Source organism: Cervus canadensis, chromosome 6 (assembly GCF_019320065.1).
Source record: "Cervus canadensis isolate Bull #8, Minnesota chromosome 6, ASM1932006v1, whole genome shotgun sequence".
Classification (NCBI taxonomy): Eukaryota; Metazoa; Chordata; class Mammalia; order Artiodactyla; family Cervidae; genus Cervus; species Cervus canadensis.
The window spans coordinates 20,898,533-20,923,079 of NC_057391.1; the positions used below are offsets into that span (position 1 = coordinate 20,898,533).

Sequence of the window (24,547 nt, forward strand, 5' to 3'; positions counted from 1 at the left end):
AGGCTTGTTCCTGTCCCAAAGACAAGCTGCTTTGCTCCAGAAGTTAACACAGTGTTTCTGCCCAGTACAAAAACACTTTACTCTGGGCCATTTTCTTCCTCCTCTTTCTCTGTGAAGCTCACCGGGGGGATACTATACACATTTTGACTCTTTTGACTCCTACTTGATGATAGCCTTTTACCAACCATCCTATGGAAAAAAATGTTATTTTCCATGTTTCTTAGAAAAAAAAATCCAAATTATCAATAGTCTCCCATTTTTCTTCCCCATTTTTTCACATAAAAACTTATCATTTTCATGTTACCCATCTTCCCTTTGAAAGGCAATTCTTAAGAGAATTCTAGTGGCTACTGGGGTGGTTCTCACTACAGTATGTTATTACGTAAAATCACCTTTATTTTTGGTACACTTCTTACACTTGACGTTTTTATGTCTCCCATCAAATTGTATTCTCTTGGTCTTGCCTAGAAATTCCAGACCTAACTCACCTTAAGTCCTGCTCCTTTTTTTTTTTTTTGCCACTAACTGAAACCAAGTGAGTTAGAAAAGACCGCACCAGCCAAGCTTTACCCACATTCCCCTTACTAGTGTTAACTAAAGATGAAATCTAAAAAATAAAGAGTCTTTGATAAGTTGAAAAGGCAGAGAAGACTAACCAAAGAATGAGCTGAATGGGTAACTCTGGACTGTTCCGGAACATCAGACCTACCTGGTTTTACTTGTAACATTGTCCCCTGCCCAAAGGTGAGTCTTCCTGTGTTTCCTGAGCCACACTGTAGTGCTCTGCTTTACAAAAACTGTAAAAGGAGAGCCTTTTCCTCCCTCCAGCAACCTGATCTAGTAATAATAGCTAATATTTATTGGAGACTCACTATGTGTCACTGTATGTAAGGCCCTTGGTCAGTATTAACTCTCTTAATCTCATAACAATGCAGTGCTATAGGTACTGTTCTTATTTCCACTTAACAGATGAAAAAATGAGGCATAAAGAGATTAGGTAACCTGCCCGAAGTCACACATATAGCAAGTAGCAGAGTTAGGGTTTACCCAGGCAGTTTGATTCCAAAACTCACCTATAGTGGCTAAACCTTTCATTGGCCTTAAACAAATTCTGGGTTTCCCTTTAAAGTGTGCATCCCCATAACACTGACTAAATAGTTAGCTCATCAATCCTAATAAAGGTGCCCTGAGAAGGTTCTCCTGGAAGTCTTACATTTCATAAACTTAACATTAAAACTGGTACAATATTTATATCCACTCCCTTCATTTTGGCATAGCAATTGACATTTCCCATTTTTTCTTGCAACCCATGACTTACATTTAGAGTTGCAAAGGTAAGGGTGACCTTCTCCCTGGAGAGTCTTATCAAGTTAACACACAGAAGCTCATTTAGAAATTCATTAACGCCTCTATCAGAGATGTCTTTCCCAAATCCTCTGAGCTCACTGTATCACTCCTGTTCCTCTCCCCACAGCTCCAGCCTGGAGCTCCAGAAATTCCCTGGGAGCTAGCCAAAGCCACAGCAAACACTGCTGGGAACCAGTCTGGTTGTACAAGCGCAATTCTGAGCAGGGTGGGTGGTCCCTAAGATGTTTCTGATGAGTCTTGGAGAGAAGAACTCTTCAAGAGAGCAGAGTTAGGATGAAACCAACTTCCTTCCCTGTTACTTCTAGTAAATCTACCATAAGACTGTAAGCCAAAGAGAACTGAGAGATGCAGAAATCACATGGTAGGTTTGAGTCATGCTGGATAATCCGTACTAGGGAGATGCTCTCCAGGGAGGCCACTGGGAGGGCCCTGAGTTCTGAGAGTTCCCAGCAGCACTTGAGTTATCTTTGGCTGGAGGCTAACAGGATTCACCGATGGCCTGCGTTGATGTTGGTACAGTGTAGACTAAGGAGGCTGTGATACATGATGTGTAGTTTCCCCTTGTCTAACTTTTGATGCTTCCTGATGGCTATTTTGAAATGGGCCACCTGTTTGCTCTGTAAGACAACAGTCTAACACTCCAATTGCTTTCCCACCAGGCACATCCGAACTGTTCTATCTAGTTATTTTGATTGAGAGGTAGGCGAGGACTCAGCTTGGGTGGACAAGAGAAGAACACTACTCATTACCGCACATTTAAAACTTTCTCTCTAAAGAGGAGACAGTTTCTCAGATACTTCAAACTACAGAGACAGATTTGAGAGAGTTAATTTGAAGACTCACTTGGATTTACTGCCAGACTTGTCCCCAGTCCCCAAATCAGCTTATTGTTGTTGCCAATATGACACAGTCATAGAAAGCTTTACCGAAACCGACCAGGCCAGTGTGTACCAGGAAATCCCTTTCAATCCCCAAATCTAGCCAGCGTGCTCCTCCAGCTGGGATCCTGGCCAAAGAAGCAGTGGGGAAGACTGCTCATAATCGTGGCCAGTTCACAGCATGGTTGGGACACAAAGGCTCTTCTGAGGTTACGTATTTCATCCCCCAACCTCCAGACCAAGCTGTCCTCTCACCAGGCCAGCAAGGCATGGCAAAATCCTCACAAATTCGCTGGAGAGATTCTTCCACTCCAGTGCTCAGCTGTCCCTGAGTTCAACCCAGACTCTCTGATGCAAATGGTTAAGACAAAAAGGACAAAGAATCTGTTATCCCCCAGCTTATTTGTTTCTGTTCCAGATAATTACCTATGTGCCCGTTTTCACATGTACATATGGCATATATGCATGCTGTATCATTATTAGGATTAATGGTTAGAATTAACTTTAAAAACATCGGGTGGAGAAAGTCCTCAAATGGAGTTCAGTGCTATGGTTTCCTTTAGAAATCGGAACATTCATTATAGATTCAGCAGAGATACTCACGAGGTTTGACCATTAACCTTGATCCCCCTCCAAATGTGAACACGTTGCCTGCATTATTATTCACACAGTGATCTTCAGCTCAGCAAAAACCTCCTAGAAACTGAACTAAGTTTTCCCTAAAGATTTTCTGGAAGAAGCGATACCGTGAGCATGGAGAATATTAAGTAATTGTCACAGTAATAACCTGGCACAGAATCATAGCTCCAGCTTGGAGTTCAGAACTGTTTCCACATTGGATGAATGGAGGGTATTCTTTCTAAATATTCTAAAGAAGGAATTTTCCCACAAAAGCCCAGAATACTTTCCCATAAAAACCCAGACTGCCAAAATCCTAGCTGTCCTCTGGTGCTTTAGATAATAATTCTCCTGAGGTTCTGAAGATCATGTACCTCGTTTGGACAAAGTAGGAACAGTTCCTGTCCATAGCACCAAAGCAAAAGCAGTCAGAGACGCTGTCATCGCAATGATAGAGACTGAGGGCAGCTGCTACTGCCCACCCGGCAAGAGGGGTGGGCACGTTGGTCCACCCTTTCAGGATGCTGGAGCCTGGCTCTGATGCCCAGGCTCTTGAATTGTAAGGGGATTCCTGCTTTGTTCTCATTCCAAAAAATTAGAGACAGTTGCAGGCACTGGTCAGCCCTGGAGCTCACCCTTGACTCCAGCTCCAGACCTTTCATCCCCAGCTTGGACAATCGCCAGGAAAAGGACTTTCACTACTTTCTATCTTTGTCCTAGTGGAGACTTTTCCTTTCTAACTGTCCCTTTCCCAGGAGATAACACAAGCCAAGGACTAACCTAAAATCATTCTTTTAAAGGTAGCTTTTCCTGTTCTGTCAAGGTGATTCTCTTGAACCTCTCTTAATTTTGAGGTAGCTTGAAGGAAAATCTGAGAAGAATTTTACCTTTTACTTCCACTGTTGAGTATAGGGCAAAGTGTCCCCTGCTCTTCCCCACCTCTGGGCACCGGGAAGGGACCAGGGGCTTAACAATCAACAATCCGGAATGGACCCCTCCGGAGGGAAAACAAGAAACATGCAGGAAATATGGCAGCCCATACATTCCTACTTGGGTTAAGTCAGTGTTGTTCTCCTCCAGAGAATGTCTTCCCTCCTCTCCACACCAGTTACAGGATCATCTCCTTCCTTCCTACTTTGCTATTTGCCTGTTGGATCTCTTACCCAAGCCTCCATCCTTTTGAAGAAGGGATATAGTTTCTCAAGTTGTCCTGTGAAATGAAGTCTGGTGACATTGTGCTGGGTCTCCTGGCTGAGAAACAATTTGTTTCATGTCTGCAAGTCTGCTTTCATTGGTGGGTCTGTGGAGTCTGATTTATGGACACCAGGTTCAGGTGTGGGCAACTGTAAGCATTCGGGGGAAGAAGGTGTCCAGTTTGCCTGGAGCAGAGCATTTGAGAAAGGGAACAGCTGGAAAGAGATTTGGAGAACAGAAAGGGTCCAGGTTTTAGAGAGCCTGCTTTCCTGGTGACTCAGACAGTAAAGAATCTGCCTGTAATGTAGGAGACCTGGGTTTGATCCCTGGTCAGAACATCCCCTGAAGAGGGGAATGGTTACCCACTCTAGTATTCTTGCCTGGGGAATTCCATGCACAGAGGAGCCCTGTAGGCTATAGTCTTTGGAGTTGCATGAGTCGGACACGACTGAGCAACTATCTTTCACTTAATTACTTAAGTCACAGGCTAAGAAGTGGACATGACGGTTTCTCAAAACATGAATGCCTAGATAAAGCATTGAATTGGATGAGGGAGAAAGGCACAAAGAGGATAGGAAAAGCACGTGAAAAATGTGGAATGAGAGTACAGTTTTGAAAAGAATTCCTGTGTTTAGAGGAATCTCTCAAAGTCTTAAGCCAATAAATGTTTTCTAGTAATTAATATAATTCTTAGGAAATTGGTGGTAAGTTCATGTTGGTGAGCCCCAAGCTCGCCTTCATCCCTCCTGTCCAGAGTGGAGGGACCCAGAATGGCCACTCCAGGCAGCTGCCATTTTTGCCTCCATAGTTTACAGCAAGTATTTCCCTTATGTTTCCTTTGCCTCTCAGATACCAACAACATTTAAAATAATCTGTCTTATAAATAAATAAATAAATAAATAAGTATAACATTGTATTAAAAAAAAAATCTGTCTTGCCTGTAATACTCACTTGTTAAAACCTGCAGCCTAGTACCTGCTCCAAAGACGTATTTGTAGCTTCCTGAGTCACAGTGCTATATGGCTCTACACAAACCAACATAGGGTTCCCCTTGTCTTACAGTAGCTTTGGAGTCAATTAGCAAGATATCGTATGCACTTTTTCCATGGGAAGGTTTTGCCCTCATGTTTTTCTAAAAGGGATTTACTTGGGATAACATCTCAGTTCATATTGAAGTCTTCTTGCTTTGGTTAGGTCTGGGCTTGCAAAACTCCCTCAGTCTTATGCTATGTTTATCTTAAGCATGTTTATTAAGTAAAGAGGCTGTTTTAATAAACATGTCAGGATTTAAACATATAAATTATGGTTGAACCCTTCAAAGTACTCTCTTTAGGATCAGTTTATGGGCCACACATACATAACAATGACCTTACTTTACAGTCATTCATTTCTTGGAACCACGATAGTACCAGTAATTATTTTGAATCCCTCCTTTATTTATAAGTCATGGCTCCAAAAGCCTCTTGCTTATTAACGAAAATAAAATTCACCTTCAAAAGATAAAACCATCAAGGCTGCTACAGAAAGAATGTTCCAGGCCTTTTGAGGGCAGATTCAAAGGAGGAGGTGAGCAATGGACAGTAGGGTGTGTGTGGGGGACTGAAGTGCGTGTCACTTCAGGCTGAGTGGCTTGACTGGGCCACTCGTTTACATGTATAAACTGTTTGTTAACAAATCAACCCGGTTACTTATTGTCACACCCAGTTCAGGCACAGAGGGTAGCTGACAAAAATACAACTGAAATGTGAGATGGCAGGCATTTCTGCAAAAAGTGTGCATGGAAGGCACTCCGGTTTCTAAAATTCTAACAGAAAAAACCCAAACCCAAACCCCGGAGCACTGAACTCTGCAAGGGTGGAGATAGTGTATAAATTTTCAACACTGCTTGTTGTAATACATCTTTCCTCCCCTCTCCCTGACAGCTTTACAACTCAGATAAACACCCTGCTTTATCACAGGCAATCCACTGGCGACAGGGAGGCTTCCAGAGTACTGGGATTCTCTGTCCCTCCCGCAGAGGAGACTCAGCCAGGCTGGGTGATGGGAGAAGTCTGTGTGGGGAACTCCTCTGTCCCCAGAGTGAAGGAGGAGGCTGTCCACTGACATGACCCACTGAGGGCCGTCCTCACACCAGAGAAAGTTGGATTGTTCCACTGTTCTCCCAGCAGAGGAAAGCCACGAGAAGCTTGTAACTCCTGCTGCCCACCCCTCACACGAACCCTCAGTCCACCTGCTGGATTTTCCAATTCCAGCAGGTGTCACGGCATAAGTGCAAGTGGCTCCCCAGCGCTTATCTGTTAAGGACACGCTTCTGCGGCCACACGCTGCTGCTTGGGCAGCCTCCCTTTTCATTGGTTTGTTTCTGTCTCTATCACCAAGCTTTTCTGCCTCTTATCTCTGCTTTTCCCCCAAAGCCTCAACGTGCTTTGTGGACCTTCAAGAAACACTGACTATGGTATTAATACAATTTATCAAACTCCCCACAGGACTGATAACTAAATCCAGCCTCCAGGGAAACATGTATTCATATCTGACTCACACATCCGACATAGTTAACAACTGCATGCTAAACGAAGCAATTAAGTTCAGCTGCGTTTCAACAGGTCCCTTTTAATGGCTCTCCAGAAAGGATCAGGAGTTAACCGTAAGAACTCACCGGGTGTGACCAGCACTGAGGTGCCTTGGCCGAAGTGGAGCCCATAGGCGGTGTTGAGCTCCACAGTGCACCTTCTCTAAACAAAAACCCCTCTCTTCCTCATGGGACCCTCCATTAAATCTAAGGTCTAAACACCCATCACCCTGCAGTCACACAGACCACGAGTCTCTCAGGGCCCTCTTCCAGGAGACCACTGCTGAGAAGGTCGCTCACTCACCACAGTGAGGTGGGCGATCACTCCTGAGAAGCGCCAACCTGGGGAGGGGGCCCTGTTATACGTTGTGAAACCCTGTGTCCAGCAGAGGCCAGGCCTCTCAGAACTGAGGCCAGCCAGGGGCCTGGACCAGGGCAGCTCTGTGGGCTCATGGCTGAAGGGCAGGTAAATTTCTTCTCATTCTCTCCAGATTGTGCTTTAGTTGCACTCATTGATTAGTCTCTGAAATCCCCCAATACTTACTTGGTTTAACAGAGACTGTAGTGCCTTTTCCAAAGATGAGCTTTCCTTGGCCGCTCCCATCATTCACACAGTCATATGAGACCTTACAATAATCAGTGGGTGGGAAGGATTCAGGGGGAGACAGAATAAGGGAGACCACTTGCCCTCTAGTGAAAGTCTTACTGCTTTGCAGCCTCAACTCCCAGTACCTTGGCAGGGATAGGACATTTCTCTAAAAATAACAGCTGGTGGTGCGGATAGATCTGAGCTTGATCTTAAACCCCCAGTTTTGCTCCCATAACACTGAGTTCTGATGGCTGACTCATGCCTGAGACATGTGGAACAATTGCAAGGTCAGGCAGAGATATGCCATCTAGCACGGGGTCAGAGAGTGGCTATTTTGGGGACTAGGGACCATGCCACTTTCATAGTTCTTACAAAGAATAACAACAACCATAAAATCCAATAAAAACCCAACAAAGGAGCCGACTGTGCTCCTCTCGGAGATGAGGAGGGATCTTCTTGAGGAAAACCTGATTTCTGAGTTGTTTGGTTTTTTTAAATTTGGGTTTTGCATATTATCATTAGCATTTTTATATATCCAGAGCCAAGGAAGAAACCAACAAAAATTTCTACTTCTTCGTGGCCTAATTCTTAGGATTGCCAGAACTCATCAAGGAAAGCACTCCAACCAGCTCAGGTACAAAGAAGCCAGGTGCATCTACCCTGGGGAGCAGCAGTGTCCTAATCCTGCTAAACTGCACGGAATAGCACTGCCTTTCAGACTGACCCGCTTCCCTCACTTACTTGGTTTTACCGTCAGTCTGGTCCCTGCTCCAAAGCGTAGGTCGTTGTTATAATTGCCACAGCAGTACACCCTCTAACAAAAACCTCCCAAGGAAAGCTTGCAGCCAGGCTCCCAGTGTGGCAGGGGCAGGGGGCAGAGGCACCAACTAAGGCCACAACACAACTGTCCCATTCTCCTCTCTCACAGGAATGGAGCCATTTGTCATACTACTAGGCTGTACAAGGGGGCACTTCTCAGCGCACTGAGCACAGCTAATCCAGAACCCAAATTGGCACTCTGAGACATAGAATCAGCTCTCTAACAGGTTCCCAAATTAGGTATAAACCCATGCCACAAACAAATCATGCCCAAATGCATGGTGTGTCTTCAGGGACCACTGGATATGAGTTACTGCCTGGTGGCATGCTCCAGATTGTTGATAATTTGCATCTTAATTATGGGTTCAAAATACTCAAACTGCTCATCTATATAATTTCACGTTAATTATCACGTAGTTATTTCATAATTGGTAAATAATGAAACATGGCAGTGTGTTGGGGGAGAGGGTTGGTTTTTCATTAGGTTTTCAGAGGATCGAGTGTCTTACTCTACCAAGCGTCTAACCCAACAATTCCTCTCAGAAGTTGAGTGTGTAGGACATTAAGCAAGTTTCCTGAGAGTCACTCAAAAACAGTCATTAGAAGGTCACTCTAGCCCACTTCCTCCCATTTGCACATCATCCTTGAAAAGTTATCTGGAAGAGCAGGGCTCTCTACTCTCTATTTGAGAACCCTTTTCATTCTGTTGCTCAGAGTGACATAATCCTGGTGATAAATTCCCAAACCTGCTGCTCCAAAGAAAACAGACAGAGTAACAAAGAAGGAAAGAGCTTCAAGTAGGGAGAAGTCTGTTTTCACAGGTGGATAGGAAAGCCTCAGTAGTAGAAATAAAAACCAGTACAAATACTGATGGAATGCTGGTACCCTCAGTGAGACCACCTCCCACTGGAACAAAGGCAGGGCAACATCCAGCTAGGATATCCCCTCCAGAGCACTCCTGTTTCAGAGGTTTCCCTGGTGGGTCAGGAGTAAAGAATATGCCTGCCAATGCAGGAGATGTGGAAGACACGGGTTCGGTCCCTGGGTTGGGAAGATCCCTTGGAGAAGGAAATAGCAACCCACTCCAGTATTCTTGTCTGGGAAATCCCATGGAGAGTGGAGACTGGCAGGCTATGTACAGTCCATTGGGTCGCAGAGTCAGATGCAACTGAGTGACTGAACACACACACACACACACACGGTTGTTACCTTATGGTTCTTGTTACCTACCAAGGGTGACCTGAAGTCTCGTTCCAGTCCCGAATATGACTTTACTGCCACTGCCCGTGTTACACTGTGAGATGCTCCATGACAGGAACCTGCTGCTGGTCTCCATCCTACACTGTTACTCAGAGCTCTCCCCGTGGACAGGCTGCCCAGGCAAGCCCTTGGGGATCGCTTTTCATCCATCTCCCAAACTCTGCAGCATTATCCCTAGGAGGGTGGTGGGGCTCTGGCCAGATACTACCTGTTGTGGCCTCTTTAACCTCAACTCATCATGGAGTGCTGGCTAGCTGATGAAGACTGAGAAGTTGTCAAGTTCAACTCCCCAGACGCTGGGAATTGAACTCCTTGTCCTTTCCCTTTCTGGGTTTTATGTTAACGAGTCTCTCTTGTCAGAATTTGATGAGAGATGGGACTCAGAAAGCAAATGATTAATAACTGTTCTAACTTAAGGTCCCTAAGTCAGGCAGAGAAGAGGGCATGAAGACAGAAAAGGAGAAACGATCAAACTTCTATCCACACAGCCATGTCCACAACACCCATGAGAGTCATTTTCATTGCAAAGGTGCTGATAACAAAACGGTCGCTCTATATTCATGCTTCAGTCTCAAGTGGTATCCTTTGTCTGCCAGAATCCAGAATCCCCAGTAATGGGGCTACACTCACAATAAGCACCCAGGAGCCCCCCCAGACTATCCCCTCCCATATCTACACATCTCAAAAGAGCTTGTGTCCTTAGGACCTTGCTGATATGCCCATGGGACCAGAGGCTTATCTGCAGGGTGTGGGAATGTTCCCGTGCAGTCCGCATTGAGGTCCCCAGCTCTCAGGCAGAAGCACTTACGGGGCTGGATGATGAGCTGAGTCCCTTTTCCAAAGAAGAGTCTGTTACCTCCTCCTGTATTCACACCCCATGTCAACCCTTTACATAAACCTCTCTGCCAGAGACCCATGCCCTGAACCTTCAGAACTTCTAGCTACAGCTGCTCCAAAGCCCACAGACACCAGAACAGCTCACAGCCCTGCTGAAGCTGCTGGTCATTTCTTCCCCTCCCTTGTTGCTGTCGTAAAAACTCAAAACACATAATGAGATAAGGGGACTGGAGATGAGGGCTGGGGCTGCCAACACATGGCTACCAACTGCACCGCTGTCGGTTTCTTCATGAGAGCGGACAAGGTCACAGAACACACGCCTGTCACGTAGGAGAAGATGGGGAGGACAGAGGCCCTTAGCCACAGACATTTAAAGGGGCTATGGTTCGTACATCTGGCATGTAAAACAGGACAATGCAAAAACTATGCTAGAACAAATAATAGGAAGAGTCATAAATGTTTCACTTTCCTCTCAGACTTACTGGGCCTCACTGCTAAATGCGTCCCGGTCCCAAAAGTCAGCCTGTTTTGGCTGCCACTCTTCTCACTGTTGTCAGCAGCTTTACAGAAACAGGGCAGACATCTGTCATGAGTGTCAGCTCACCAACCTGTCTGGCTGGCTTTCTCCTGACACCGATCCCAAAGTGCCCTACAAACCAAGCAGTGCACATCTTCCCTCACACCTCTCCAAGTCACAGGCTCAGGATAAATTTCTCAGCTCAAAACCACAGGCTAAGGTTTCTATCTGACAAGTCTAGACACCCAAACAGCAAGCAGTGCGGTCCCGCAGAGACGCTGACATTTAAAAAAAAAATTTAAGTTCTATTTCAAACCTTAAAAAAATTTAAGCTTTCTTTTAACATCAGTTAATTGGTGTGTTTAATTCTCTCAAAGGCAATGCATGGGAATTATTTGAAAAATTAAAAAATCTACAGTTTATAATAATACTAAGTTTATATAAAACCCCCTGGTTACCTTTGAGGAAAGTAGGAAACCATTCAATATTCCCAAACTAGTAACTACAAGGAAAGAACCAAGTGTGTACTCTTGCATTTCTTATAATTGCATGGGAATTCTTAAGTGAATCACATTAACAAAGTGTTTGTGTTGCACTGAAATTTCACTTTTTCTTCCTTAGAAACAAAACCTTCTAAAATAGAGTCTAGCTGATTTGTTATGAAACACAGGTTGGGATTAAGGTGTGCGTTTTATACTCACGAGGCTTGACTGTCAAAGTGGTTCCTGAGCCAAAGATCAGTGTGTTTCCAGAATTCACACAGTATCAAACTCCTCTACAAAAACAGCTCGTGGGTCTAAGCATATGGGGTGGTGTGGGGGTGAGTGACTTGGTCTTGGAAACAGAACTCTTCCTCTCTGCATATAGGACGTGCTGGGTTTTGGCCAAGAAGTCAAAGATATTGGAGTTATCACAGAAACTTCCAAATTTGAAAAGTTCGATTGTGTATGGAGTTTCCCTTGTGTTTGCTCTTTGCTTCTTGAAGTAGGATAAATGCTATGACTCTTCTCTAGAAGGAACGAACGCTCCAAAGATTCAGTACATCTTTTCTTTCAGTGCTTTTCTAACCCTCTAGCAGAATTTTCTTTCATCTCATTAATCCTAATCAGACTCCCCTGTTACAAACATTTCTACTCTGTTGTGATGTCCTCCAACTTCAAAACCCATAGCAACCACCAATTAGTAAAAATTTCTGGATGCATTGATTGGAAACAAACTCTTTGCAGCTGGCTTCCACATACAGTTTTTGAGTATTTGGGGCTCTGAGTTGGTTTAGAACCACTCTGACCGTCCCCTGCTGGGGAAAGCATACTTTTACTGAGTTGCTCTTGGTAGCACAGAGGAGAGTGACATTTTCACTGAGTGAGTTATGTTTTCACCTGGGGACAGTCCCGTGAACACTTCTGGCTACTGACCATCACTGGGTCCCCACAGCTCAGCTCTGTCACTGTCTTGCTTTGTAACTCTCAGAGCTCCCTTTCCCTAGATACAGAGCGGAGAGAGTACCACTCCTCTACCTTCTCCAGACAGAGAAGAAAAAGGCTTTGAAGCCTAAAGGTGCTTTATCCAGTCTAGCTGGGAGATGCTTTATAATGTAATTTTCACTACAATAGTCTGAACCATCCAAGTCCTCAATACTCATGCCTTTAATTTCTAAGGCAGAAAAAAGAGAAAAACATTCCTCTAGGTAACTGAGTGGTTAAGACAGTTGAGAAATCCAGACTTGGACAGGTTCCATCTATCTAGTTCTTGCCCTTCCAGTATTTGCGACGTTGTCTTTTGTTACAAAGTCTACATGTTCACATTTTCCACAGCTTTAACTTTTAGATGCAAGAAATTTTTTTTTGCCCATGCTTTTCATATTACTGTACTCTGGGTATATATATCCAGGATTTATCTTGTTCCTTCTATCTCTCTCTCATTTATCAACTATCAACTATCTATCTATCATCTCAGACATAGTTTTTTCCCCCCCCCCCAAGTTAATTCTGTGCCTTATCCATGCTCTAACTTACTAAATGCTCGAGAATTGGTGATGGACAGGAAAGCCTGGCCTGCTGCAGTCCATGGGGTGGCAAAGAGTCAGGCACGACTGAGCGACTGAACTGTACTAAACTGACATGTGCTGTCACACTGATAAACTCCACTGGGGTCCGCCCCCTCCAAGTTTTCCAAGTTTAGCCTTCCACTTGGGACCAGTGCTCAGTGTCCCATTGTTCTGCCCCACCTAAGGCACCAGTTCTTAGCACCTTCCCAAATACCTTCACCATCTGCAAAGAGAAACACATTGGGCTAACTTTGTAAAATTATACTCTCCAGCGTTCTGTCTGCCTGCTTCTCTGGGTCTCGTGGTTTGCTTGTCATTTTGATAGTCTACGTTTCAACCATTTCTTCCAAATGACTGCAGTACTCAAAGTTCAAATTACCATACAAGATAAAAGTGGAGATGCAGTTATTCTGTCTGAATTCTATTCACATGTCACATTAGCACATGATGGCAGCAGCAAAAACAGAATTGTGAATCATATTTTCAGCTTTGAATTAAATATTCAAGACTGGAGTTCCCCCAGAGAACTCAGATATTTGGCAGACACCTATCCCTACCAGTTGTGAGAAAGGACAGGTGGAAATTCTTTTAAGCCTGCTCTATCTAGTGTGACCTCCAGAATCTCACATAGGTGACCTAAAAATTAAAGAATGGCTGATTTCCTGACCAAGAATGAAATACTTACTGGCTGTGATGATGAGTCTAGTTCCTGTTCCAAAGTTTAATTGACCGGCTTGGTAGTTAGACACACAGTGTTCTAAGCCATTACAAAAACCAAGGCTCCAAGCTCTCCAAACCCTACTGTGCAGCCCCCATTTCTTCTGACCCTCCTTCCCCCAATACTTCACCATCAAAGCTGTCAGTGACCCCTTCATACCATTTCCGCTGGACCAGCTGACAGAAAGTGGAGAAAAGGCTATAATTAGGAGAGGCTTGAGATGTGAGAACTGTTTTGATTTTTCTGCCAAATTTTCTTCACAGAGAGGACTAGACATCCTCTTTCTCTCTCCAGGTGCCATCAGCGAATCCCTCAGGTCTAAACACAGGATGAGTCTGGACAGCCTGCCATCTTTCTCATCCTTTCATACCATTCCATATTTCAGTTTTCTCTGAAGTCACCTCTTTTCCCTCCTTTAGCCTTCTGGGCCATTTTCTTTCAGATGAAACTTGCCCCGCAGTCTCTGCTCCTGTGGCCTGTGCCATGAGAGGCCATGCTTCTCTGGTCAGGGCAGGTGTGAGGGGCCAGCTGGTGGGGGTGGCCCGGCTGCAGATGACACCATTTGTCCCCCTCCTCCCAGGGGTTGCCAGGTGAGGATTTATGTTCCCAAGCATGAATCACCCTTGCGGGTGAAGGGGGAGGGACTCTGCTCTGTTCCAGATAAAATTCTATCTAGTTTAGAGAATTAGGACAGGGAAGCCTGGCTTGCTGCAGTCCATGGGGTCGCAAAGAGTCGGACAGGACTGAGCAACTGCACTGAACTGAGTTTAGAGAAACAGAGTAGCAAAATCTTGATGCTTTCTTTCTGGAATTTAAAGGGTTTGCTCAACACAATGGGGATGGAAAATTTTCTTTGACTTACTTGGAATGACCGTCAAACTTGTCCCTCTCCCAAAATAGAGTTGTCGGCCGTCGGTGTACCACTGTGACAGGGAGCTCAACAAAAACCAGGCAGAAGACAGAGCTGGTGCAGACACCTGGAGGCCCACCCAACAGACGGACAGACAGACAGACAGACAGACAGACAATCTCTTGTCCTGTGCAGGCTCAGGGGCCAGGGCATTAGTGGACAGGAGCTTCAGGGCTTAGAGCAGCTGTGACCATGAGGAGTGGCTGGAGGGACCGAGTCCTTCTGAGCGGGGGTTAAAGGGAAGGTTAAAGTGCTTTGTGGGCTGCTCGCTGTCTAGTGAAAGTTGTGGGCCCATTTGTTTTATGCGTGGACATTTGAAAAATTCTTTTTCTTTGAAGACTTAATTTTTCTCCTGATGATCGCATGATTCTGAAGCTCATTCTCATTAGGTCTCTTTATTACATCTTTTAACTCTGGGAAGGATTTTCTTTCTTTGTGAAATTTTTGGAACAATTCCTTTTCTTGGGATTAACGCAGAATGAGGCTCTGATCACTTGCTCCTTTCCAACCTACCTCACTTCCCTAACACCCTATTACAGTATCCATTGTTCACCCACCTGATCTTGTACCCCGTGAGCAAGGAGAGGGTGGAGTGAGGAGAACACAGGTTAGTGACTTGTTTTTCAAATTGCCATGTTCAGGTCCAAGCTCTCTGTGATAGCTTTTAGGCACTAAACCCATATCTGCCATTCTTTGACCTCCTTTTCTGATCACAGTTAATACATCTTGATTCCCTTAGCTTTGTGTTTTCAACCACCATGCCACCAGCACAGCCATCTGAGCCCCATGCCTATGGTAATTATCCTCACCACCCTCCACAGGCAGAGTCACAGGCAAACTTACTTGGAATGACTGATAAGCTTGTCCCTTGCCCAAACATCAACTTGTAGGAGTTGTCACACAGCCATCGAGCACTTTGCAATAACTGACAGGTGACTCTGTGATCTCACACCCCAGTCTTTCTTGATGCCACTTCAAAAGGCATCTCAGGTAACTTCAGATCTGAGAGTATGGAGCCACAGTTAGGTCAGATTCTTTGGGGGATGGTAGGAAACTTGCTAGGAACACATGCTTCTTCACCTTGGGGTCATTGCAACTTCTGACATGCCAATGATTTTAAAAACATCAGTGAGTTCCCTTGTCGTCTTCTCCCTTCTCTGTTGTCACCCATCCACACCATGTCCCCATCTGCATCTCATTTCCATCTCCAAGCCCTTGTTTGGTGACACTCGGTTCTCAGGCACCATTGATCTGCCTTCTCTGAGACAGCATATATTCACAGGCTGCCGTGATTAAAGGACTGGAAATGCCAGCCTCTCACAAGCTGAGATCTGGGCCCCTCACTCTTGATCACTAGTCAATATGTTGTCCTCATTTGTCTGGCTAATGAAGAGCTGACCTTTCTAAGTGGATGCTTTTTTGCTGAAATGACAACTGCCAAAGAGCTAACAACAAAAGCAGAGCTCTGAAGGCAGTGTTGCCCTTTCAGACCCCTCTGGCATATTTCAGTCAAACGGTTCCCAGGCTCAAATGTCATCCTCTCGGTTTCAGCCCCCACAATACTAGGCTTGGAGAAATTCAACAAAAATTGGGCAATATTGGTCCAACCTGCCCCCTGTTCAGTAGACCCAGGCTCCTCTTGGAGGCATCTTGCACATTCAAGATGGTCATAACAAGCCAAGATTCAGCTTCACAGCGGCACTTCTAGTGCCACACCCACCTGGTGTGAATTGATGCTGCGCCTCAGTAGAGCAGATAGAGACCACAATATCAGAAAATCCCAACCCTCCATCCCCACTCCCCTCTCCATCACACAGAGTAGGGACCATGCTGTCTGCCTGATCAATGATGCCTGCACAAAGACACAGACCTAGATTCTCATCCCTTTAGCATCAGAAGACTTTGCCCTCAGTGGAAAGCCTGGGAAAACAGAGTGCCTGCAACGCAGAGTGATGTCACCCTTCTCTGTGACACCCTCCTCCCCATCTCAGTCTTATCATGCAGCTGTTAAAGACATATTCCTACATTTTAATATTTTAACATTTCCCCCTTCCTATAGCTCATTCCTTCCATTTACATTTCTGAGCACCCATGGGACTCCAGCATCCATGATCTGTTTCCACTGGACTCCATTAGCATCCTTGCAAGAAAAGGACAAAAGTCCTAAAATGCAAGAATACCTGGGGGACACTGTGAGTTTGGGTCTTTCTGGCTTCTTGGCTTCACGGTTAGTCAAGTTCTTTCTTTTTCTAACTCAGAGCTGCTGTGCTACTTCCCTGCAGTGGAGAGTTTTACAACGACTGACAGAAGGAACTTTATGAATCTTAAAAAAACAGAGTTTCTCACTCTTCCCAGCGGGGAGCAGCAGCAAACACACCAAAGCCAAATCTTCCTATCTGCTCTAATTATCAGCAAGGATACAAGTCACCAGGAGGAGAAAGGTATTAAGCCTTGTATCTGAAGCTCTTTGGAATTAATTGTAATCCCTTGCTGGTGGTTTCAGTGATAGGAAACGTGGATATGTGTGTTTTTCCACCCCTTTCCCCCCTTCTCCTCTCTTTTTGTAGTTTTGCATCTAGAGAAGCCATAGGAGACATGCAGGGAACATAGAGGGATTTGAAATAAGACCTTAGATTCCTGTTCAGTTTTCATTTTTTCCTTCTCTGCTTTCTTTTGAAACTCATTCTGAACTGAATGCTACGGACTTATTCAACCTCTGCTCTCGATTATCCCTCTCCGCTGTAGATGATACCAGTGAAAATGGCCTCAGCTGCACCAAGAAGAATTTAAGGTTGATATAAGGAAGAACTTTCTGATGAGGAATGGTACTAACAGTTAGAATGGGTTACTCAGGGGAGGCGATTGGAAAAGGGACACCCTCACCCCCAAATTTGGGCATCATCTCTAGAGAAGGCTCTGAAAGCAGCAGACTCTTTTCTATCTTTCCAAGGTCAAGGTCAGCTTTACTCCACAGCAGTGGGACAGACCCAGAGTCTCAAAGGGTTAGACCCAAAGTCTCAAGGTCCAAAATGGAATCTATGAATGCTGAGATTAAAGAAGAGACAGGACCCTGGAGGCTACTGGTCAACGTCAAGCAAGATCTGGTTTCTAGGCAACACACATTTCTCTCAAAACTAATACCAGGGCTGAAATCCCAGAATTTCCAGTATGTTTCTGTGTCCTTTTACACTTACTTGGATGGACAGTCAAAGTGGTTCCTTGTCCAAATATCAGCTTTCCATAGGCACTACCAGTATTAACACTGCAGTGGAAGCCTTTACAAGAACCCCGGGGGCACCCCCAAGGCTCACAGACAACTTCCTCTTTAACTCCAGGGAGAAGAGACTCACCGAAAGGGGTCTTAATCTGTGAGGCTGAGATTCTTCCCACCTAAGATCAGAGAACCATTTGCATGTCTGGTCCTGGGACGCTGACCTCCTCCCTCCCTCCCACCCCCTTGTCTCTGTCCATTTCCTCTGGTTTCCATCCTGAGGCTTACTGATTTCTCATGTTCAGCATTTCTCTTTCTAAAGGTCTCATTTCCATTTTACAGCATCATTTTCAGGACAATTTCTCTGATCAGTTTTCAAGACATGTCCTCCCCTCCCTTCGAGGTGTCACACATTTCTGATGACAATGAATTGATTACAAGGAGACAGGAGGAGAATGTTCAGCTTTCTGGAGGCTGACTAGAATTTGATGAGGTTTAGGCTCCAGCCTCAGGAAACACCATCTCCTGAGCTTCCCTTCATGCTCCAGCATAAGGAATGAAAATGATGGGCACATTTGACTGAACTTCCAGTCGATTTTAAACCTGAATTACTCATTACTGAGAGCAGTATCTCACAGAAAGTTTACATCTGAGCTTTGTTATGTGATCAATCATCCTGGGGACTCTTTTGGATTTAGGAAAGAAAGACCTTTGTTCTGGGAAGCCCACAATCACAGACAAACCGGGACAACTGGTTACCCTAAAGGCTCATCCGAGGTGTCCTGACCTCAGAGCAACCCAGCAGCAATAATGGGAGAGTTAGTTGAGGCCTCTCTTAGGGTTGCTTGGAGTTTCCTTGGAGTTACTCTGTGTTTACTTGGAGTTGCTGTAAATTGCATCCTCTGATCAAACACAGCTTCCACTGCTGACAGTCACAACCATAGGAAGCCCTGGGGTCTCCTTGGCCCCAGGCTGTGTCTGGGGGATGCCACAGACCATGTGAGGAGCCAAATTCAGGCAACCTCATTATTCGGCACATTGTGATCAAGCCCTGTCCCCAAAGAAGATGAAACACAAATATTTTAGCTCCTTATCTGCATTCAACTTTTAAACTCTTCAACTGTTTTGACTGAATTTGTGCTACTCTCTCTAGTCATCTCTTCAAGCAACCACTTATTAACAAAGTGTCAACATGAAGCCTGAAATGGGAGAGAGGAAAAAAAAAGGCTATGATTTAGCAAAGAAGAAGTGACATCTGCTTTAAGGACAGCAGTCAGGGATTCAAATGACCCTCTCATCTCTTCCTGCTTCCTAGCATCACAGTTTACAGAGCTCCCCACACCACGCTTGAGCCACTGAAATTTCAGAACCTAAGCAAAATTAGATGCCTACCCTTAGCGAAAGTTTTCCAACAGACAGTGCCAAAGTGTCGCTATAGCAATAATCTCTGTCCTCTGCTGATTGAAGGAAAATAGTATTTAAGGTCCACTGGACTCCAGCCTTGCCTTGGTAGCCCTTGTAGAAGACAGTCCGTTGTATGGAAAATTTGGCCTACAATTACTGTCTGGAGCTCTGGAAAAATGCTCGCCCTGCACAGGTATTGTCTTTGCACCGTGAGGCTGTCTGCTTCTACATTTTACTGTGTAGGGGTTACAGCTCTTACTTCCCTGAGTGGCCCACCAAGTACTGAGAGGAATTCTCAGCTTCTCTGTCCATTCTAGAACACCCACCATAGAGCTCTCCCTAGTGTTTCCAGCGAGACACCAAAGATGAAACCAGTCTGGTCCCCAGTTTTGGCTGCCCACCCTCTGAAAAGTGATGTCCTTGAGTCTCCCAGCAGGCTCATGTAAAGCCCCTTGAAACTTTAATTAGCTAGGACCTCAGAGACTACTGAATGCATGGGCTTCCACATTATTCACTGTTTCTGTTGTTGCAGACGTGTGCTGGTTTTGCCCATGCTGAGCAAGGCACTTACGCATGTGACAGCTTCACCGCTGAGCTAACCACACAGACTGTTTTTCAGGCAGGACCTAGCTCAGAACATTCCAAGCTGGCTGTTACCAGGGCCGCAATAACTCCTTTAGCACTGCATGCACTGCATCACTTACGCATTTACACTGTCCCCCCACCCCCAGCCAGTCTTGTAAGAGCTTCGCCTGGGCTGTATTTTGTAGTATGCCTCTCCCAGTGCTGTATCCTCTCCTAATCATAGAAAGCAGAACTGAATAAATAAAACTCAGCAACCAGGAAGCTTAGCTTATGTCAAAAGGAGACTGGGAGTGCTTTCAACATGTTTTTCCTATTTACCCAAATTTTATAACAAGTTAGTCTTTCCAGCATTAGTTTATAAGCACCACTGTCTGAAGCCACCAGAAAGATTCTCAAGGAATGCCAATAGCTACCGCAGTTGCTTAGTATTTTATATATATAGCATTTAAAACTTTTTCAAGTATTTAACACATGTTATTACCCTTATGAACATGTGGGTGCATATTTGAAGGAGAGATTGTAGTGCTGTATTCTCATGATTCAGAGGACAAATGTATTTTTGCCCCGTCCTGGGTTGAGCTAAATCAAACGGTGACTTAATCAATAATTTTGGTAACAGAGGGAAAAGAGGGGTTAAATGCTGAGTTAATCTGACAGCTCCACTCACAGAGACCTCAGTTACTGGACTGGGGATGGAGAATAGTTCCTTTTAAGAGAGAGAAAATGAAGGTAAAAGAAGAAAAGAAATCTGTCTGTAGAATTTCCAGCATTCATTAATGAAATCTCTGGGTCTCATTATTTCAGGAGATAAATTTAGGGGAGTTTTAGTATCTACATCAGGAAGATTTATATTTGGTCTGCTGAATTTGCATAGTCACAATATGCCAATTTCCTCTCTATCTTTTTGGCAAACATTTCCTGGCTTTAGCTGAATCCCTCAGGATCCTGTATTCAATTTTTCTCCCTGAACCAACAATCTCATTGAAGATGGATGATAGGAATGTTTTTGGCCGAAGGTAATTTAGTCTTTGTACAACGAAGTTCTAATCTCTCTGAGGGGGCCCATATCTTCCCAACACAAGCATCAGATTTGGAAACTAACCTGGAATGGTTTGGGGGTTTGGGGGGGGAGACAAGTAATTTAAATCAGAAGAAAGACATGTTTTGAATCCCTCCCACTTCCCACCGGGCCCTTCGAACTTACTTGGATTCACAATTAAGAGAGTGCCTTTTCCAAATGTCGGTTTATAGCTGCTGGTTCCACTAGTCTCACAGTCAGGGGAGGCTTTACAAAAACACTAACAGGGGCATCTCTTTGCAGCAGGGCCCTGGGGGTCAATATAGTCTCGATAGCACAACATGGCTTGTGGGTTATTTAACAACATGCCCCCACATTGGTTGCTGCAGGTGGGAGCTGGGCTTCCAGAGGGCAATGGAAGCTTGATAAATATATATGTTATTTATTAAAAATTAAAGATTTTTTTTTTTCATTTTTTGTCTGAGCTGCCACCTTAGTTTGGATAAACCACTGTTTTCTTCTTCTTCCCCCATTGTCTACCCCGGTTGGCACTCACAGTCTCTATTTTATTATACTTCGGGGCTAACTGTTTCTCTGGTTTTTGGAAATTGTTCACATCAAACCCCCAGATTCTGGTTTACTGGAAACACCCGGCAGAAGGGGAGGAGAGTGAAGCAATTTTACAGGGATGTATTCAAAGGTAGGAGTTTGAGGGCTTTTTGGTCTTTCCTGATCTGCTTCCCTATAATGGGCCAGGCAAAACAAGCAGGGCTTGTCCAGGAGAGCCTGCAGGACGTGGTCTAGAGAGGACAAAACTGTCAGGGGCCCCGTGTGGCTGCATCCTTTCATACTCACTGGGGTTGATGGTCAGCCTGGTTCCTTGCCCGAATACCAGCTTCTGGCCTGCACCTCTCAGACTCACACCCCAGCAAAGAGCTTTACACAAACTGTATGCAAGGCCCCTCTCTCCCCACGAGACCCCTCTCTCTCCCATGAAGAGGAGCCTGCTCTGCCCTCAGTGCCCCAGGCGGCTGGGCCCTGAATCTCACAAGCCAGAGAGCTTTAGGACAGTCTCTTTGCTGTCCTTTTCCTCCTTGTCAATGTCCCCTTTAGCAGTTGCAGGCATGTACCAGATTTTTGTTCTCCCTGTCAGTCAAATATTTAACATCTTTATTTCCACCTCATAGAATTTTAACTTAAAAAAAAAAATCTTTCAGCCTTTACAGAGCTCTGCCTAAAATCAGCTGGATTGAAAGAATCTTTCAAGTCAGAATAAACAAGGTCTCCTGGGTGAAGTTAAGCTGGCTTCCCCCTTGAAACTGGTGGTTTGAATCCTAGGGTATGCTCATCTGGGACCTCATCCATCAGCTAAGACAGGAAAGGTTAGAAGTCAAGGCAGAAAAATCCAAGGGAAATCCTGGCCTGTGAGCCCTTCTTGTCTTCACACTCTTATTTGCACTTATTTTTGGACTTATTCTCTTTTCCTCTCCAACCAGGACATTGCCAGCTCTTGTCACCAACAGGGAGCCCTGCTCAGCATCAGTTCTAGAAGGCTCCCACCCACACACCCTGAACTCTGAAAACAGACATCATTTCTTTCTTCTGCTTGGGGAAATTTGATTGAAAGACAATTTCTGATTTTGCAAAGTGAAAAGGATTAGGAGAAAATCTGCTTGCTTCTGTTCTCTTTCTCCTCCCCCCTCCTCTTCAGTAGTTTTTAACTATTCATAGATACAACCCCTTTAGGGTTAGAGAAATCTCTTCATCTTTTTTTTCTTGCTATCTATTTACTGCAGTCCTATATTTACAATCTAAATTTGCATTTCATTTCCATTTGCTGAAGCTTCTAATGCACTTTTTCTATTACTTCCAGAACACCATGTGTAATGATAAACTCTATTGAAATGAACCAATTCAGGAGTTTTTAGGGCCGGAGGCTGACATTTCTCTCTTCCGAAAACAGGTCTGGGGGTGAACACGTTATTATTACTCTTCTAGGCAAGCCCAAGATAGGGGCAGTGCAGCCATCTGAGCAACTTGGCTTGTGGGGCTGATGTCTAAATAACCATCTACTGAACGTTGCTCCTTGGGATTAATTTGAGTTTTCTTTTTAATCTAGTTCCCAAATGTCAGCTTCCCATCTTCTTAGCTCTTAGAATCTCTCTGAAAGGCAAAGCTTAAGGTAAATCTCATAGATGTTTTCTGAATCTCAACCAATATTTCATCTCTGTACACATCACAAATAAAGAACCAAAAGAAGGATGAATATAACACCTCTGGGAGAAAATTTATAACAGTTCTCTGGGAGAGATGAGAATTATAAGTAAAAATGGAATAGCATGTGCTTTTTCTGATTATCATTTCCAGTGTCTGGGGGACTCTAAATATCCAACCCAATTTGGAAACACGGCAGCTGACTGGTCCATGTTTTGAGCTCTAGTTAGCAGTTGGACACACAGGTCAGCATGGATATATTTTTTTATTCTTATGCTGTTTTAGGCATAAAGGACTTCAGGAGGGTCATCTGGGACTAACATAATGCTCACTAGGACCTCCTGATTCTAGCCTTTCTATTGTGGACACTAATTTGGCCACGAAAGTGGAAGTTTTACTTTGAGATAGTCATTGGGTATGGGTATCTCTTATGAATTGTAAGCAAAAGTTAAACCCCAAACAATTGTCTGGAATGAGCTTCTATTGCAGTAAATAGAGATTCCCTCATGGAGCAAATTTCAGCTACAGTCAAGTTAATTAACTAGATTTGTTTTGAGAGTGGTAAGTAGCACTCAAAAATCTCCCTCTGAGTATTGCAAGATGGAGAGAAGAGTTGTTATGTTGGGTTAGGGAATCCTTCCCTCACACTTCCCAGCGTACTTGCCCCTTTTCACTGAAGGGCACAGAAATGAGAGGGTATTCAAAGGGGCTTCTCTGCTGAGCTCAGCCAAGGCGAGAATGAAAAAGTTCCAGTTAGAAGCATTGTGGTTAACAGCATCCTGGGTCATGTTTTCAGAAGTTTGTGATCTGTTTTGAGTATTTGATTTCAATCCTACCACTTCCCTAAATATCAGCTTGAGATTAATGTCGGCACCAGAAAATCCTACATGGTTTTACCCAACTGGTGTGGCTCCAAGAATTTGAGAATCATAGGGACTAGGCAATTTCTTTCCTAGTTGCACCAACATGGAGGCCTTAGGAAGGCAAGTATCTCACCTGAGATAGCAGAATGAGAGTGGTCATTCAGCCATTTATATCAACAGGCTGCATCTCACTGTCTTCTTTTGAGTCAGGTTGCATTGCACACCCTACATTGCTTTAGTTTAATATATCCTTTCTTCCCAACTGCTTTCTGCCCTACACACTAAAACTTTAGTTTAGATTTCATTTGTCAGACACACATCTCCAATAACAACCAAAACCAGCATAACATGTCCAAGGGCTTAAAGGTGTAGAAGAAACAGCCCTAAAGAGTCTCCATATGAGGCTGCCCTCATGAGCATATCACCAGAAAGACTGGTGACACCAGGTCCCCAAAGATGCTAATAGTTCAGTGAGTAACTCAGTGATCTTTCACAGAATTTCTAAGAGTGAAGGCTTATGTTTAGAAACAAATCATCTTCTTTAAAACATACCTGGTCTAACACTCAGGATCGTTCCTTTTCCAAATATCAGCTTAATATTGGATGAGGTGCCACACAATGACATGAGACTCTACAAAAACTCAGTTGCTCAAACTCCCTTTACTACCTATTTAAATGTTTACTTATCATCCAAGATTCTCTTGATAGAACCAGCTTTTTATGATGAGGGTCTGCTGGTAGAGTTTATAGACTATCTGGGCCCTTCTTTTTCCTTGCCATAATGTCACTGAGTTGGAAATGTGCCAGCATCCCCCCACAGCCTGCCTGCTCCGGTAAAACAGGAGTAGGAACCTCCTCCCACATTTACAGAGGGAGAGAATAGAGGCTCTGCGAGTTCACTGATTTTCTCTTAGTCTCATGGAAAATC

At 44.5% G+C, this 24,547-nt stretch overlaps 1 gene segment (V, D, J or C); it reads right to left on the minus strand.

The window, feature by feature from the left end:
* LOC122443232 overlaps positions 1-24,547 on the minus strand; it is a 331,145-nt gene that overhangs the window by 47,074 nt on the left and 259,524 nt on the right. Inside the window, 1 exon segment of the C gene segment in view lies at positions 21,398-21,459. Coding sequence covers positions 21,398-21,459 — 62 coding nt within the window.